At 44.6% G+C, this 15169-nt stretch overlaps 2 protein-coding genes and 1 long non-coding RNA gene across 6 annotated transcripts in view; 1 reads left to right on the top strand and 2 right to left on the bottom strand.

Moving 5' to 3' along the window:
- Positions 1–347: 347 nt before the first annotated feature.
- Positions 348–6367, bottom strand: ddx5 (DEAD (Asp-Glu-Ala-Asp) box helicase 5). Of its 2 annotated transcripts, none has more exons than XM_037475382.2 (13): positions 6204–6365; positions 5377–5563; positions 5157–5253; positions 4707–4840; positions 4529–4594; positions 4036–4177; positions 3793–3953; positions 3324–3496; positions 3112–3222; positions 2958–3019; positions 2808–2867; positions 1309–1530; positions 348–1078 (listed from the first exon to the last, which is right to left on the bottom strand). In XM_037475382.2, the coding sequence occupies exons 1-13, from the start codon at positions 6248–6250 to the stop codon at positions 690–692; spliced, it is 1851 nt and encodes a 616-aa protein (XP_037331279.1). In that variant the 5' UTR covers positions 6251–6365; the 3' UTR covers positions 348–689. The 2 variants fall into 2 exon arrangements, with proteins under 2 accessions (XP_037331279.1, XP_037331280.1); XM_037475383.2 differs by having other exon boundaries at positions 913–1078; positions 1296–1530; positions 6204–6367.
- LOC119219899 (uncharacterized) lies at positions 5736–8129 on the top strand. Of its 2 annotated transcripts, none has more exons than XR_009957141.1 (3): positions 5736–5817; positions 6737–7646; positions 8092–8129. It is a non-coding gene; the product is annotated as an uncharacterized LOC119219899 (long non-coding RNA). The 2 variants fall into 2 exon arrangements; XR_009957140.1 differs by lacking the exon at positions 5736–5817 and adding an exon at positions 6448–6571.
- A 2631-nt stretch (positions 8130–10760) lies between these two features.
- smurf2 (SMAD specific E3 ubiquitin protein ligase 2) overlaps positions 10761–15169 on the bottom strand; it is a 33906-nt gene continuing 29497 nt past the window's right edge. For both annotated transcript variants that reach the window (XM_037475381.2, XM_037475380.2), the window contains 7 exons: positions 14564–14667; positions 14191–14305; positions 13774–13952; positions 12446–12704; positions 12122–12323; positions 11305–11380; positions 10761–10882 (listed from right to left, as the gene is read on the bottom strand). In XM_037475381.2, coding sequence (XP_037331278.2) covers positions 10783–10882; positions 11305–11380; positions 12122–12323; positions 12446–12704; positions 13774–13952; positions 14191–14305; positions 14564–14667 — 1035 coding nt within the window. In that variant the 3' untranslated portion in view covers positions 10761–10782. The remainder of the gene's footprint in view (positions 10883–11304; positions 11381–12121; positions 12324–12445; positions 12705–13773; positions 13953–14190; positions 14306–14563; positions 14668–15169) is intronic.

Raw genomic sequence — 15169 nt, 5'->3', positions numbered from 1 at the left:
CCATTTATTGCCAAACACATCGAGTGTCAGTGTTAAAGCATTTGAGAGATTAGACAATACCATTCATACCGTTACCAGCAAGGGTGCAGCATGATGGAAAACTTGTTACCAATCCCTTTATGATGCTAAGAAACAATAAGGAAGTTATTATACAACAAGCAAATTTATTCCTATTAAAAAAATTGCATGAGCTGCTGGCAGCCGATCAACATAGTAACCTGTGATTTAGACAGATGACTAGAAACGTGTGTGGATAGACACACATTGCTTTATAGATACATCTCCTGGACAGAAACTGATAGTTGTAATATTTATCTTCAAGAGGGTACAAAAGAAAAAAAAACAACTAATGGCAAATTTATTTTAATGTTTTATTTGAAAGATCATGCAGTGCACTTCCAATTAGGAGCTTAACATCACTTTCAATGATACACATGAACCAATACATTTGTAATTACCTAGTACAAAACAGAACTAAACATTACTGAGGGAATGTAACAAATTAAATAGTAATAGGGGGAAAAAAAACTGCAACACTACTGTTGCACTGCAGATCTTAAAAAGGCTTGAGAGGCTGAAGTTGTTTGTAACCCTGTTGTGTACAATACAAAAAGAAATAAAAATCAGAAATAGGTGTAGAACGAAGCGGACGAAAAAGCAATAAATTACTTCTTTCAAGTGTGGTGCGTTTACTGAGAGAACTGAGGAGGCATGGGGTACGGCACCAGCGGTGGAGGATGCTGCTGCGGAGCCGGTGCCGGGGGGAAGGGGAATGGGGGATGACTCGCAGCAGTCTGTGGCGGGGCCTGGAAACTCTGGCCTCCGAAGGCTGCAGCTGGGGCGTTAAAGGTTGACTGTCCATTACCATTGTAGCTGCCTCCACTGAAGCCGTTTCCACTGCTGCTGCTGCTGCCCCCATAGCCTCCGTTCTGCGAATTTGTGCCAAAGGCCTTATTTGGTCCGTTTTCAAACCCTCTGCCATTATCCCGGTCCCTAAAACCACCAAAATCACGCCTTCCAGAATACCTATCCCGACGGTCATCTCTATAATCACCACCTCTGCCGCCCCTTGAACGACCTGAAAGCAAGGAGGGGGGGGGAGTAAAGAAGAAAAAAAACATTAAAAAAAAGAATACCAGCAATTTGTTTGCATTTATTTTTGTAAATGAAAGCGGAAGCAAAGAGTTTTGAGATACAGAAGTTCATAATGGAAAAGCAAGCAACTTCTCAGAATAGAAAAGGACAGCAGCAGAAGAAGAGTGGCTGCAATTCACAGCACAGTTTCTGTATCTCACCAATTAGATTTACCTCCTCTGTCTTCCGCCATTTGGAGGAGCTTAGGGTTGATCGCCTGGTTGGCCTCGCGGAGCACAGAGATGAGGTCGCTGGCCTGCCTCATGTTGTTCGGAGTGAAGAAGGTGTAAGCTGTGCCTGTCTTTTGGCTACGAGCTGTTCGGCCAATGCGGTGGATATAGTCCTCAGAGTTGTTCGGGTAGTCAAAGTTGATGACAAATTTCACATCTTCAACATCTGAAAGATTGTGTTGCGGTGTGGCATAAAGGAAAAGGAGGACAGCACACATAGACGTGCGCCAGCGCCACCACAACAACCAGATCAAAAACAAAAAGGCCATGTTAGTGTGGTCATGAAGGACGAACGGTTGGAAAAATCCACAAAGACTAGCATTGGTCAAAACTAGAGGCAAACATTTACTCCTTGGGGAGACTACGGTGGGAAGAGAACCAATGCACACTCCAGTGGGATAAAATAAAGCCTGCCCCTCTTCAACCTCTGCCAACCCACCCTCAGAAAGATGGGTTCAGAAGTCTTACCATGTGTTGGAGTATGCATTCACTAGTCCATTCCCATTGCAGCACACGCCCCATTTTGTCAAATGACCGACAGATGTCGCTACATAGTACAGCTGCTTTGCACACTACTGCCTCCTAGTGTGCTTCAACTAGTATCTAAAAGTCCCTTTGTCAGTCTCACGAGATGCTTGCTATTAAGCTCAGTGTCTCTTGTGGGAGGAAGAAAAACTGTTGATCTGAAACTATTTGTAGGATGCCCACAAAGTACATCCCCACGGCAAGATTTCTCCAGACCCAGTGTTCACTTGACCACAATGTCTCTCGTTGGCAGGTCTCGACATGACTTTGAAACGCAGGCGAGGGAGGAGTGTGAGCTTGGATTTTGTCCGTGTGTCCAACTAGCATGTCCCACTGTCACCAAAAGCGCCAGTAGCCATGTCATTACAGAGGTGAAGGTAAGATCGATCTGACAGACTGCTCCTCCGACAGAAGTTTAGAAACTGCAACTTCACCCATGCTTTACAACGAGTCTACACAACAGAAAGCACCTTCCAAATGGCTCAAATAGCTTGCAAAGACATACGTGCAAGACAATAGGAGACAGTGTAGCTGGGCTTTGAGCTGGGACAGTTACAGAGCCTGGGTGTGTGAAGCAGTCAAAACCATTGCCAGAGAACAGACGCGTGTGCGGGGGAGGAACTGTGGCCAGCCATCAACTCGCCCCCCCTTTTTAGGCAGGCCAGCGCGTTATGCTGCACTGGGCCCGGTCACCTCTGTATATCTGCACAACTGGGAGACCCGTGCCTCGCCAGTCAGGACACCTCCAAGAATCCTCCTTCCCCCTCTGGGGACCTGGGCTTGTCATGCCAAGGCCTTGCCATAAGGACTGCGCCTTCAGGTCAGGGGAGAAACTCAGAAAGAAGCAGAAGAGTTAAAGAAAGCAAATGCACTTTCTTTTTGAAATACAGCATAAGAATGTTCAGGGAGGATACTGACCTAGACCTCTGGAGGCAACATCTGTAGCAATGAGTATTGGAGCTTTTCCATATTTGAACTCTAGAAGAAAGGAAATTTTAAAATAGTTAATTTTAAGTAATAAAACACTTTAATTTAATCACTAGGGATCTACTGGTGATCCAGGCTTACCATTGAGAACCCAGTCTCTTTCCTGTTGGCTTTTATCTCCATGGATTCCCATAGCAGGCCACCTAACAGAATTAAAAGGTTTTATGTTAATTTAACAGACAGGAACTCAACTGTAAGGGCAGTACAAGAGTACATTTTTAATGGAAACACTTACCCATCCCTTCTCATCCTCCTGGTGAGATCATCACAGCGCCTCTTCGTCTCTACAAAGATGATCGTCTTGTTCTCCTTCTCACTCATGATTTCCTCAAGCAGACGGATGAGTCTGAAACAGAAAAAATAGGTTAATCACAGTCTATGTAAAGCCTGTATCAAGATTCATCACATCCACTGAAGCCATTAAACCTCTGTTTAAACACATCTTACTTGTTCTCTTTCTCGCCATCATTACAGACGTCTACAATCTGCAGAATGTTGTGGTTGGCACTGAGCTGCAGGGCCCCAACATTTATCTGGACGTACTCCTTCAGGAAGTCCTCTGCCAGCTGACGCACCTCTTTGGGCCAAGTGGCACTCCACATCAGAGTCTGGCGGTCAGGCTACAAAAAAAGATTGAGGTAAAAAAAAAATCCAACTTCACATTGAAAATTAACATTTACAGGGCAAGTAAACTACAATGCAGGGTTAAATTTTGGGTTCCCAGGTGATGTTTGTCTCATCACTGATTGAGATTAGTCAGCCACAGTTACGCTGCCATCTCACCCACAGTGATGAAGTAATATTCCCTTCTTCGACAACTCACCGAGCCACTGGCCAGACAAAGAAAGTGCTTTTAGAAGGGGGGGAATCTTTTAACAAATGCATGTAAAGGGCAAAAGTAAACTACAAAATGTACCCTGATTTGATCCACGATTTTCCGGATCTGAGGCTCAAAGCCCATGTCGAGCATTCTGTCTGCCTCATCCAGCACAAGGTAAGTGCACCGACGGAGGTTCGTTTTTCCGGCCTCAAGGAAGTCGATGAGCCTTCCTGGAGTGGCAATGCAGATCTCCACACCTACAATCAAATATTATCATGAGAACTCATCTCCCAAGAGACGTTTTCAAGATGTACTAACAAAAGGGAACAATAACAATACCCCTTTCCAGGTCACGAATCTGTGGTCCCTTGGGTGCTCCACCGTAGATGCAGGTAGACTTCAGCCGAGAAGCTCTGCCATACTCTGCAGCCACCTGTTGCACCTGCTGTGCCAGCTCACGGGTTGGCGCCAACACTAAGCACTGTCAGGAGAAAAATATAACTCTTGAGTGGACATCAAGGAATACAATTTCTCAAGTCAGTTCCCAGTAACAGAAACAGCAAGTAGGCTGATCTGATGGGTTGATTTTTGTATGGGTTGCCCGCAATGAAAACTTTACTCTCCATTTCTCACCAAATGTAGAAAGGCATACAAATGTTGTATTAACAAGTTTGTCTCATTACTGATTGAGATTAGTCAGCCACAGTTTCACTGCTATCTCACCCACAGTGATGAAGTAATATCCCCTTCTTCGACAACTCACCAAGCCACTGGCCAGACTAAGAAAGTGCTTTTAGAAGGGGGAATTGAAATGAAACTGATTATTACTTACGATGGGGCCATCTCCACGTTCCAGGAAAGGCTGGTGGTTGATGTGCACAATTGCAGGCAACAAATACTGCAGGGAAAACACAAAACTCGTAAATTGAATGAGCTAGTTTAGCTATGCTCTGGAGTTATAGTAAAAACAAAAACTCAAGTCAATGCAGTGTCACTGCTAATTTACTTACGGAAAGTGTCTTTCCTGAACCGGTCTGTGCAATGCCGACCATATCTTTCCCACTAAGGGCTAGGGGCCAGCCTTGAGCCTGAATGGGTGTTGGTTCAGTCCAGTTCAATTTGTTGATCACATCCATCACATAAGCTGGAGGAAAGACAAATAATTAATCGAGATGCACCATACATGCATAAAATCAAATGGGTGGAGGCAATACCAATGTGTTGCAAGCATCCCAAATAAGGTTTATTCTCAGTTACTCAATGATGGCTGGAAAATAGAAACTGAAATACGAGTTTGTCTCATCACTGATTGAGATTAGTCAGCCACAGTTACGCTGCCATCTCACCCACAGTGATGAAGTAATATTCCCTTCTTCGACAACTCACCGAGCCACTGGCCAGACAAAGAAAGTGCTTTTAGAAGGGGGGAATCTTACATTGATAGAAAAGGCTTTACTTACATGGAAAGGCGGCCTCGTGGAATTTGGCAATCGGATTTGGACAGTCTCTTCCCTTAAATGTGATTACTTTAGCCCTCCTATAATTTTCAACGTCTTGCTGCGAGATGAGAATAAGGGGAGGGAGATTTAGTGACCATACGAGATTGCATAACGCCGACACGTGGTGAGCACGTGTTACATAACATTTCATTTAATGTAATGCACCATAACGGTTACGTACCGGAGACCTGCGGGCAACATCTGGATGCTGTTGGTAAAAGTTTTTCTCAAACTTTGGGAGCTCGTCGAGGTTCCATATTTTCTTACGCAGCCGTTCGCCGGGATTGCCGAACTTTCCTCCTCCTCCACCTCCTCCACCGCCACCTCGGTTCCCTCCAAAGCGGGGGGGTCCGCCGCTGCCACCATAGCTGCAAATAAATTAACCATCGAGTCGGGTTATAGAAAACACGGAAAAAAATGACAAAAATAAGTCAGTCCTAACTGCGTCATTCTTTCTTAAAATGTACTACGTTGGCTGCCATATACTTTCCAACCAGCAGAGGAACAATGGAAAAAAGCCGGCATTTTGTATCCGCATTGATACCGCCTAGCACATGGCGAAATGCCGACTAGCCGGTTGTGGCGACTACATGCGGCTTATTTAAGGAAACTACGGAATACAGTAAGCACGTTCTCGTTAAAACGTGGGCTGTATATAATAGTCTGCATTGAGGAAGTGCGTTGCTTGCGGAAGGCCCGAGTTGCGGTTATGCTAACGCTAGCCTGAAGCTAACGACCAGCCACTGCGCGGGGGCACGAGGCCAAACTAGGCCATGAGCCAGAGACAACGGGCCCGTTTGACAAACTGCCCTGACGTGCTTTCGCTAACGAACACAAACTGATTTTTAGATTTGTCGGATGTCTGATGAATCTAAAACGAGACAACATCCAGACATATCTTTTCTGTAATAAAAGACTTTCGCCCGTCGGTTTAATTTTTCTTGTCAGCCATTTCTAAAAAAAAAAATCACGAGGAAGAAACGTTTCTAAAACATAAGTGGTACTCACCCTCTATCTCTATCCCTGCCGCGGTCTCTGTCGGAATAGCCAGGCATTTTATGAACAAGTTAGATAAATAAAAAAGATATATACTATTCTCTGTGGATTGAACGCCGACGAAATTTGCTCGACCGGCAGTGCTGCTGTAATGCCGGTAAGGTAGAAATTAGGCCCGGTATATATGGCAAGAGGAAGTCCCACTTCCTGTGTATTCATGCGCCATACCGTTTCTACCCAGAGGAAACATAGACCCATTTCAGACCTGCGGAACTGTACTTTCAATCTTTCAAACTATAACTCTTGCTGTGAATACTAACTATGGATCCCCAACATATAGTATAGTATGAATTAAAATTAAAGCAGAGAGGAAAACACAAGTGAGTTATTTAATCACGCCAGCATGTATGTAACCGTAAAGCCTATCCAGAATAAATCACTATGTTACATAAACGATGTATGGACATGTTTTTCACGTTCTCTTGAATTTCATGTTCTATCATGCCATATCATTATATCATTTTCCCCTTTGGTTCATTTTTTAGCGACTGTTGGCGAAATCAAGTGGAAGGATATGTACGAGACAGAAACTGGTAATCCGGCTCGAACAACGCGGCGATCTATTACGGCAAGTGACGTAACCAGGACCAACCCCAACACGAAATAAAAGGCCTTTTTATTTTTTCTTCTTATTTCCGTTTCCCCCATATCTGGCCCGTGTGATGTTCAATTAACTTCGGTTGGAATGTGTTTACAGGCAAAAAGAAATATAGGATTAGATTAAAGTGGGTTCCGGTGTAAAATGGGTATTCTGACATCTTTGTGCAAAAGAAAAAGATCGGAAAACCGTTTTCTTCACATAAGTCAAGCTTACTGCCTCAACTCAATGGACGACCAAAATACGACACTTTTTTTACGGCAATACACAATATTTATTTAGGAATATGCGTATAATTTGTAACGTGGCCTATATTATGCAAGATAAAAATACATAAACATGTTGTATTTCGTATGTAACTACACGTAGCAACATATTTGACGCGTATTCCTAATAGGAGTGATAATGGAATCCTCAATAATTATTAACCTGTCTCTCCTTTTCCTTCCAGTCTAGAGAAATTGTCTGGCCAGAGAAGATTCCTAAGAATCTATACACTCATGATTCAAGCCCTTCTTAGATGTGACAAGTTTAAATGGTGTTTTCTTCATGTTTTTATATATATATTAAGGGTAGACATATATATATATAATCAGTAGCAGCAACAAAAATAGTTTAAAAGTTTCACTAATGAGTTTTATACATGTTAAAACGTATATGTGTCAACTTAAATAAATGCATTAATTGAGGACTACCGATTGCGCATGTGCCACATTTTGCGCTTTTAGCGTCTTTTTTTCTGACTGAAACTGGCTGCAACATCCTTATCTCTGGCTCGGGTGAAAATCCGTTATTTGGTAAGTAACTATGGCTTTTTGGTGTAGTGTATAGTGTAACTCTCTGTTAAATAACGCTACCACACAAGTTGTGAAACTTTCTTAATAAGTGAAAGCAGGGAAATTCTGCTCCATTTGACTGAATATTTGGCAGCATTTAAGCTAACGTTAGTTAGCTGAGCGTGATTAGCATTATGAGTCCGTCCTCTTCAAAGCCACGAGGGGAGTCAATCCCTGCCGACATGGACCCCTGTCAGGTAACAAGGCTTTGGAGCATGGCCACAGTGCGTAGCTTTAGCTAACGCTGGCTAACATTAACTAGCCTTAGCTAACGCTGGCTAACATCAACTAGCCTTAGCTAACACTAGCTAGGGTTAACTAGCGTTACAGACCAGAGAGTAGTTACAGCCAACATTTGGAGTATTCCAGCATTTCACTTCTCTAATAGATTTATCTTCTTTTATAGTTCAGCATCACCAAGGCTTCTAATGATAAGTAACGTAAGTAATGGAATCAATGCTGACACAATCAATGTTTTCACTGCCATTTGTTTAGTGAGATGTGTGCTAATTATCCTGTTCTTCTTGATAGGGTTATGCATGCGGAAGGAATGCGGTTTGGATCGGGATTCTTGGTTGATCTTCATTTACATTGTCAGTAATTGAAACACACAATGCACTGCACAATGTATTTGTTGTATTGGCTGCTCGGTTCTGGCTTCTGTGAGCATTTGCAGTAAATACGCCTGAACTACGTTATGTTTCATGTGTCTTAATAGGGGGGGGGGGAACTGTTTAATGAAGTATTTGATCAAAATGAGTTATTTATGAGACTAATTTAATCCTATTGCACGGATATTCTTAGATTGAGTTATGTCTACACATATGTATTGGCTGGAAATCCTGCACACAAATTGAGTTCTTCCAATGATGTCATTTTTTTGTGTATGATGCAAAGCTACAAACCGAAAGTGTACTTGAAGACCAGTTTTTCCTCAGCGCAGTCTTTTGTCATTGTAACCCTTTCCCTGCCTTCCTCTGAGCCATCGGCCACAGAGCGGTATCAATGAGCACACAGTAGGTGGTCAGAGACGTGGCACATTCAGATGTAAATAAAGAGTATTTGCATTACCCTCCCCATTGATATTTACTTTCAGTCAATACAGTACCAACAGGCACCAGGACAGTGTATTTACAATGGATCAAAGGGACTTGTCTAGCAATAATTCAGATGAACAGCTTTTTATGAAATTTGAAACAAAAAGCACAGGACGTATATCTGTACAAGGCCTTACATTGTTAGACAAGGCAAGTTTATTCAGAACTTATTACACACAAAAATAAACTCTTAAAAAATGATAAAGTGTTAAGATACATCAAATTGCATCAGTAAGCTATGAAAGGTATAGTCCTGCTAGTGGATCATGCTATAAAAAAAAGAGCAGCGTCTCTACTTTCACTTATCTAGTAACTGGTTGTTGTATGAGAGGCGTGTAGGAACGGACAGTAGAGCCATCAGCGTGTGCACCAGACTTAAAGGTGAATGAATATCTGCTCAACATCGTACTGCTTGTGTGCATTTCTTCTTTTCCACTTAAGTTAAAGATTAATTACAGGTTGTCTGATCCACATCGTATTACTGTACAAAGCACTTTCCTTCGCATGCACTTGTCAACATAGAAAAAAATGATAAATGTTAAAAACAGTCCACGGTCATAGCGATTCATAGAGATTGCTGGAGGCAACATTTTTCCTTTTGAAAACATTCAAGAACTTTTATCGTAGAAAACAATCCCCCTCTGGCTTCCAACCTAAACCAACAGTTACCGAATGCTTGTGGTCAGCTGCGGGCGAAACTATTTAAAACGACCACACTTTTTAACATTCAGGAAAGACAAATGGTCAGAATCGGTTCTTCGTCGGTCATTGGGCCTTCTCCTGAGAACCTGGTTTGTGGCCCCAATCAGGAGTGAGTGAGTTGTGTAGTGTGCACTTCAAGCAGTAGTAGGTCAATGCGTCGCCAATACCAGACAAACATTAATGCTGTTTAGCACCACATGGCTAGAAGGTAGTAGAGGTTTTCCTTTTATTCCACAATAAAGTAGAGGCAGCAAGAAATGGATGACGATGGACCTTTGGACTTCTGAAACAGAATACCATTAGAAAAGGGTGGGGGGTGTCATGCTAGTGACATTAATATAGCCCAGCTACAAATGACAGTGTTACAAAAAGGCTGTAATAGCAGGGGAAACATCGGTGTAGCTCCAGAATGAAATCAGTAGAATTTAGATTCTGAAATGATATAGCACTCGAAGGACTCTTTTTGCCCTTTAAGACACACGTCTCTGCAGTGTGTGGGTGGTTGGGTCAAGAAATAAAACACAGCATTCACATTTAAAATCAGTCACGCATACTTTGCTTTCACAAATTGTCTTCTATAATTTAACTGGCAGCACTTTAACATTTAAAAGATCTTGTTTTTTCTGAAACACTGGATAGGGGAATATCACTGCAATAAATTATATATATCATATAGAATTGTATTGTTTCATTTTCAATTCCCCCCCCCCATGTTATATAAAAATAACACATTTCAAGCTATTCATTGTCAAACGTGTGAAAGGGGCCCGTGGGAATGAAGCGCTACTTGTTGGCCGTCGTGGGGAGGGGCTCCGACCTATTCAGCCCCCGGTCATTCGCACCCATCCCCCGTTCTCCAGCCTCGGCCCCCCCAACGCGAGCACCCTGAGGCAGCGGGCACGTTCCTCGGTGTCCTCGGGTCAGAGTGGACTGTCCTCGTGTTCGTCTTGGGGAGACGGAGCGTTGCTACAGGGAGTACAGTCTGTTTCTCGTAATCATTTTTTTAAATGTTTCGAATGAACATTGGATATAAAAAAAGGGAAGAGCCAGCGACTTTGCAGCTTCCACGGGTTAGTAAATAGTTATTAGCAGCTGAAGATCCTTTTCAGTAATAAAAAACATGTGAAGGAGGGCTGGAGGCTCTAAAAGGGAAACAGAGTCAGATGACATTGTCTGGTCCGCCCCCCCCCCCCCGTAGCTCGGCCTACATGTCCCCAGGAAGTGTGAGCGACCGTGGAAGAGCCCCCGTCAGAGGGGAGAGATCTTTTAAGGGTGGGGGGGGGGGGGGGGGGGGGGGCTCACTCCACAGCGAAGCCGCACGTCTCCTCGATGGCGGTGAGCAACTTGTCGTACAGCTTGTCGTAGTGCTCGTAGGGAGGAATGTCCACCCGGTTAAAACTGGGGGAGGGAAGCAAAGAGAGGGACAGATTTTAGAATCCTGTTCCGGGACGGTTGGAATCAGTACGCTGCTGCACATCTCGGGAGGGAACATAATGATGTGATAACACAGTACGGGTCACTGAGATTAGGACAGAATCCTTCCTGTTTAAGCGGTTTGCTTAAAGCAAAGTTCATTTGGGGTCTTTTCATATATTCAAATCTTATTCTTTTTTTTTATTTCCTCAATTCTTTAATCTTTAATCAAGACATATATAAATATATATATAAAATCAGTGATGCCGGTTTATTTTGTATTCAGGTAATACATAACCTGCAGGGTCACAAAATGGATATAATAATCTTTTGCCTGAAGTGAGCTGGACAGACAAGCAGTTTCTAGGGTACCAACTATTGTGAATAGTCTGAAAATGTTTCCCCACCAGGTGTGGGCTTTGGGCAGGTTGTTGGGGCTGGCATCGATCTGGTGGATGGTAAAGAGGCGGGGGCCAGCAGCACCTGCACAAATGAAGGCCATTAGTTTAGTGAAAGTGGACCACACCCCGGGAACTTCTCAAGGCTCCTTGTTGAAATGAGCCTGAAGACATTTGGCTTTCAAAGTAAATCTTTCAGTGGCATCTTAAATGTAAACATTACATTTCGAGTAGTGGATAAAGTGTGTGTGTGTGTGTGTGTGTGTGTGTGCTGCTGGTGCCCGTGTGCTCGGTCTCTGGGAACCACATCAGAATTATTATGACCTTTGTTCACTTCCACACAATAAGAGACTAAATGTGTGCAAATAACTTACAGAAAGCACCTGTAGTCCTTAACCAAGTTTTCTAAAGAAATTCTTCTCACACACATAACAGATTTATGACACATAGAACTGTACAGTATTTAGATACCAGCAGGACCAGCTGAGTGGATCTTTTCCCTTGACTGCAGCCATGTGTCCAGCTTCCAGATGTTTTGACCATAAAAGGAAGGCAGTGTTACATAAGGTGTCTGAGGGCGCTGCGTGCCTGTGGATCACGCTGTGCTACTCGTGCCCGTGTGTTCTGTCTCTGGGCGGCACCGTCTGCCAGGACGGACCCAGTGACTCTGGGGTTCATCTTGGGACACGGGGAAGCAAAACAATCCCAAAGTGCAGCTCAATCGGTGCACGCTCTCGATCTGACACTGAAACATTTGTTTTGTACCTTTTGACTGAAGTCACCATCGAGGAGCACTTGGACGTGGCGTGGACAGTTGTCCTCCTACCTTGGAGCGCCTTGAAGCCCTGCAGGGGAACTCTGGAGGAGCCGGTGACGAACTGCAGCAGGCGGGCTCTGCGCTCCTCGTCGAAGGACTCCACGGCTTTCCAGAACCATTTGACGATGTTGCTCTCTGCGGTGCAGTGCTTGAGGCGCGTGTTGGACTTCCAGTCGTGGATGTCGATTTTACCGAGGCCACATACAATCAGCTGCAGGTCCAGGACAGAAGCCGCACACAAACCATCACAAGCAGTCAGACTCCATGGGCTCTGATCGCGATCTAGACGAGTGTGTGTGTGTGTGTGTGTGTGTAAATGGTGAATGAAATTACCTCGAGCTCCTTCTCATCGAAAGCCTTTAGCAGGTGTTGGGGGATGACTTCATTGAAGCCCTTCTGCAGAGCCAGGAATTGGGCCTCGATGCCTCGCAGAAAGCGCCAGTTGACGTAGAGCCGCACGTACTCCTTCTTGGTGTCCTGGGAGACGGGGATGCTCTTACCGTTGGGCTTGAGCTCATGCTGGATGATCTCTCCGTAGGCGTTGTGTTCCACACAGAAGGTGTGGTCCAGCACACCTGTGATGTCATTGTCGCTGAGGAGAGATAAACATTCGAATGATTGTGTGATGACGACAACAAGGCAAAAAATAAATAAATACAAAGGGCTCTTTAGTCTAACAAAAAAAAGATGAGCTCCTTTTTGTTGAATACGAGTTGAAACCATCATGTGATGTTAATGCTTCACCCAACAATCTGAAATGCATAGTGATCAGTCCACTTTTTTTATTTTGGTGTGAGTCTTAGTCTTCTCCAGTATTACAGGATTTTGTGCTACAGCAGCAAAGAAATACATTTGAAAACTCAATAGTATTGTCTGGGTGGCCCACTTACTCATAACAAACGACACATTCAAGTTCATCAACTCCACCGTCTACCGATTTAAAATGAAACTCTCTGCCTAAGAAATCCCTTCCTTCCTCCATTTTACTGTCCCGCCACTTCTTCTCTGTGAGAGGCAGCAGCTTAAGGCCCGCCCCCTAGGTGCCCTCATTGGTTGAGACATGCAATAACGCCCCTCCCAGGCCAATACTGATCCGCCCCCCCTCTCCCAAGAGCCATGGTTTGTATCTGATTTTAGTCAGTTTGGAACACACTTTCAAAATAATAAAAATCACTGAAATACTGTGCAATAGAATAACTGTCTGTGTTAATTAAGCAATTGGAGAGCAGGCGATACGATCAATATCTCAGCAGCTCTCACCAAAACAATTTAGGTTGATAAATACAACACAGGTAACCGTTAAACATATGTATCTGTGATTTGGGGGTTAAGTTGTCCCTTCAAGAACTGAAAGTAGACACGTGGTCTGACAACATGTGCTCAGGAAGCACAGATGAAAGGAATATTCAAAGGCCCCGGGGGGTGGGGGGGGGGGGAGGGGGGCGCTGTTATCCAACAACAGGAGGGGGGTTTTCATGTGGGTAACAGCACTCATTAGTTGGTGCATAGGAGTAAAAGGAGTAAAAGGAGAGACGTCTTCTGTACTGTACACATATCACTTGTGTTAAAAACAGGTTCATTGTAAGTGGACAGGAGGTCTGTGACCTATTGACCTCATACAAGTCAATGCTGCTATTGAATAAAATGTGTGCCGTACGTACAGGATCCACACGAGGCTGTTGTGGAGGTCAGGGTCAACCGACTCCATGTCGTCCAACGTGATGGGTTTACCCAGCAGCTGTTTGTAGAAGGGCAGAGTAAAGCCTCCGTCGATGTAGTGGCCGTGGAACACCGCCATCCCCATGATACGGCCAACAAAGTGAAAGTATGACAAGTGCTCCTGTGGGTAGACAAAACATCTTTGGTTTCCAAATGAGACTGACTGCTTAAAAGTATGCTTGAGATAATAAGCCATGGAATTTCCCTTTGACCGACTACACCAAACAAGCAACAGATGCATCGCCCACGTCTTATTCTACCCACGAGATCACGCCCTTTGACGGACACGCGCGGATGAGAGGAAATGAACTAAGCCACCGGCGTGTCGACCGAAGGTCTCAGGGATGGCTGCCACTCACAGGGTTGACGGCGGAGTCCGGGTTTATCTGCAGCGTGTAGATGTCGTCGCGGGAGTACTGGAACAGGCCGTAGTACGGGTTCAGCATCTCGTGCGACAGTAGATAGAGCCACTCCCTGCACGCAGCACAGCACACAGAGGGGGGGGGGGTAAGGGGAGAAACAACACTGCAGAATGCAGAAGATGCAACCTGGGGTGCATACAACGTGCTTACTTACTTACTTACTTAACTAAAACAGAAGAAAAAGCAATAGTGGGTGAGCTGTGTTTGTCTCTTCCTCCACTAGGGGGCAGACTGCCACGAGTAAAGGGCCAGTGGTCACAGATTCTGCGTGTTTAATGTGAGCTGCTCCTTCTTTGCTCTGGCCTCTTACCTGGCTACTCCTCCGTAATCAAGCCCCTCCTCCCCTCTGAACTTCACCATGAGCCTTTTCCACAGGTCCTTCGGCCTCATCTTCATCACCTGGCGATACGACTCCTGCAGAGCGGAAGCAAAACAACGCGCCTCGTCAACAAAGCCGGTCAGAAGGCTGCGGTGCTGTGGTGCTGCAGAGCGGCCCTCAGCGAAAAACAACTCAAAGGGAAGCCATCTTTAATATACACAGCTTACAGGGAGGGGTCCTGCCTCTTGGGAAATGGACAAAGTTCACGGTACTAGTTCCTGGGATACGCACACCGTTAACTAGTTGAAAGCTACTCAAAATAAAACTGGGGTAAATAAAATGAGACAGGTGCAATGAGGCGTCACAGGGAAGTCATTTCCAATTGGTTTTCTGCCGCTAAGATGAGATCTCTCCGCCTCCATCAGTGTTCATCCCACGTGTAGACAGCTCAGTGTCAGGGGTGGGTTTCATTAAAAGTGGATTAGGGGCAGTTATAACAATCCATCCACAAGACTGTAATAACACAGCCGGGTTCCGCCTCGCAGACGAGAATGTCTTATCTCCATAAAAAAGTACACATGGAGACGAGTCAGACGG

This window comes from Pungitius pungitius, chromosome 12, assembly GCF_949316345.1.
Source record: "Pungitius pungitius chromosome 12, fPunPun2.1, whole genome shotgun sequence".
Lineage (NCBI taxonomy): Eukaryota > Metazoa > Chordata > Actinopteri > Perciformes > Gasterosteidae > Pungitius > Pungitius pungitius.
The sequence above is the reverse complement of the archived record's forward strand: the minus strand, read 5'-3'. Positions and strand labels throughout refer to the sequence as shown.

Bases quoted from the DNA above. Each gene is read 5' to 3' on its own strand.
- ddx5 (XM_037475382.2), bottom strand. From the start codon at position 6,250: ATGCCTGGCTATTCCGACAGAGACCGCGGCAGGGATAGAGATAGAGG. The intron at 4,841-5,156 runs GTAAGTAAAGCC...TCTTTCCTCCAG, and splicing joins CCACGAGGCCGCCTTTCCAT to CTTATGTGATGGATGTGATC. The intron at 2,868-2,957 runs GTAAGCCTGGAT...CCTTTCTTCTAG, and splicing joins AAGAGACTGGGTTCTCAATG to AGTTCAAATATGGAAAAGCT.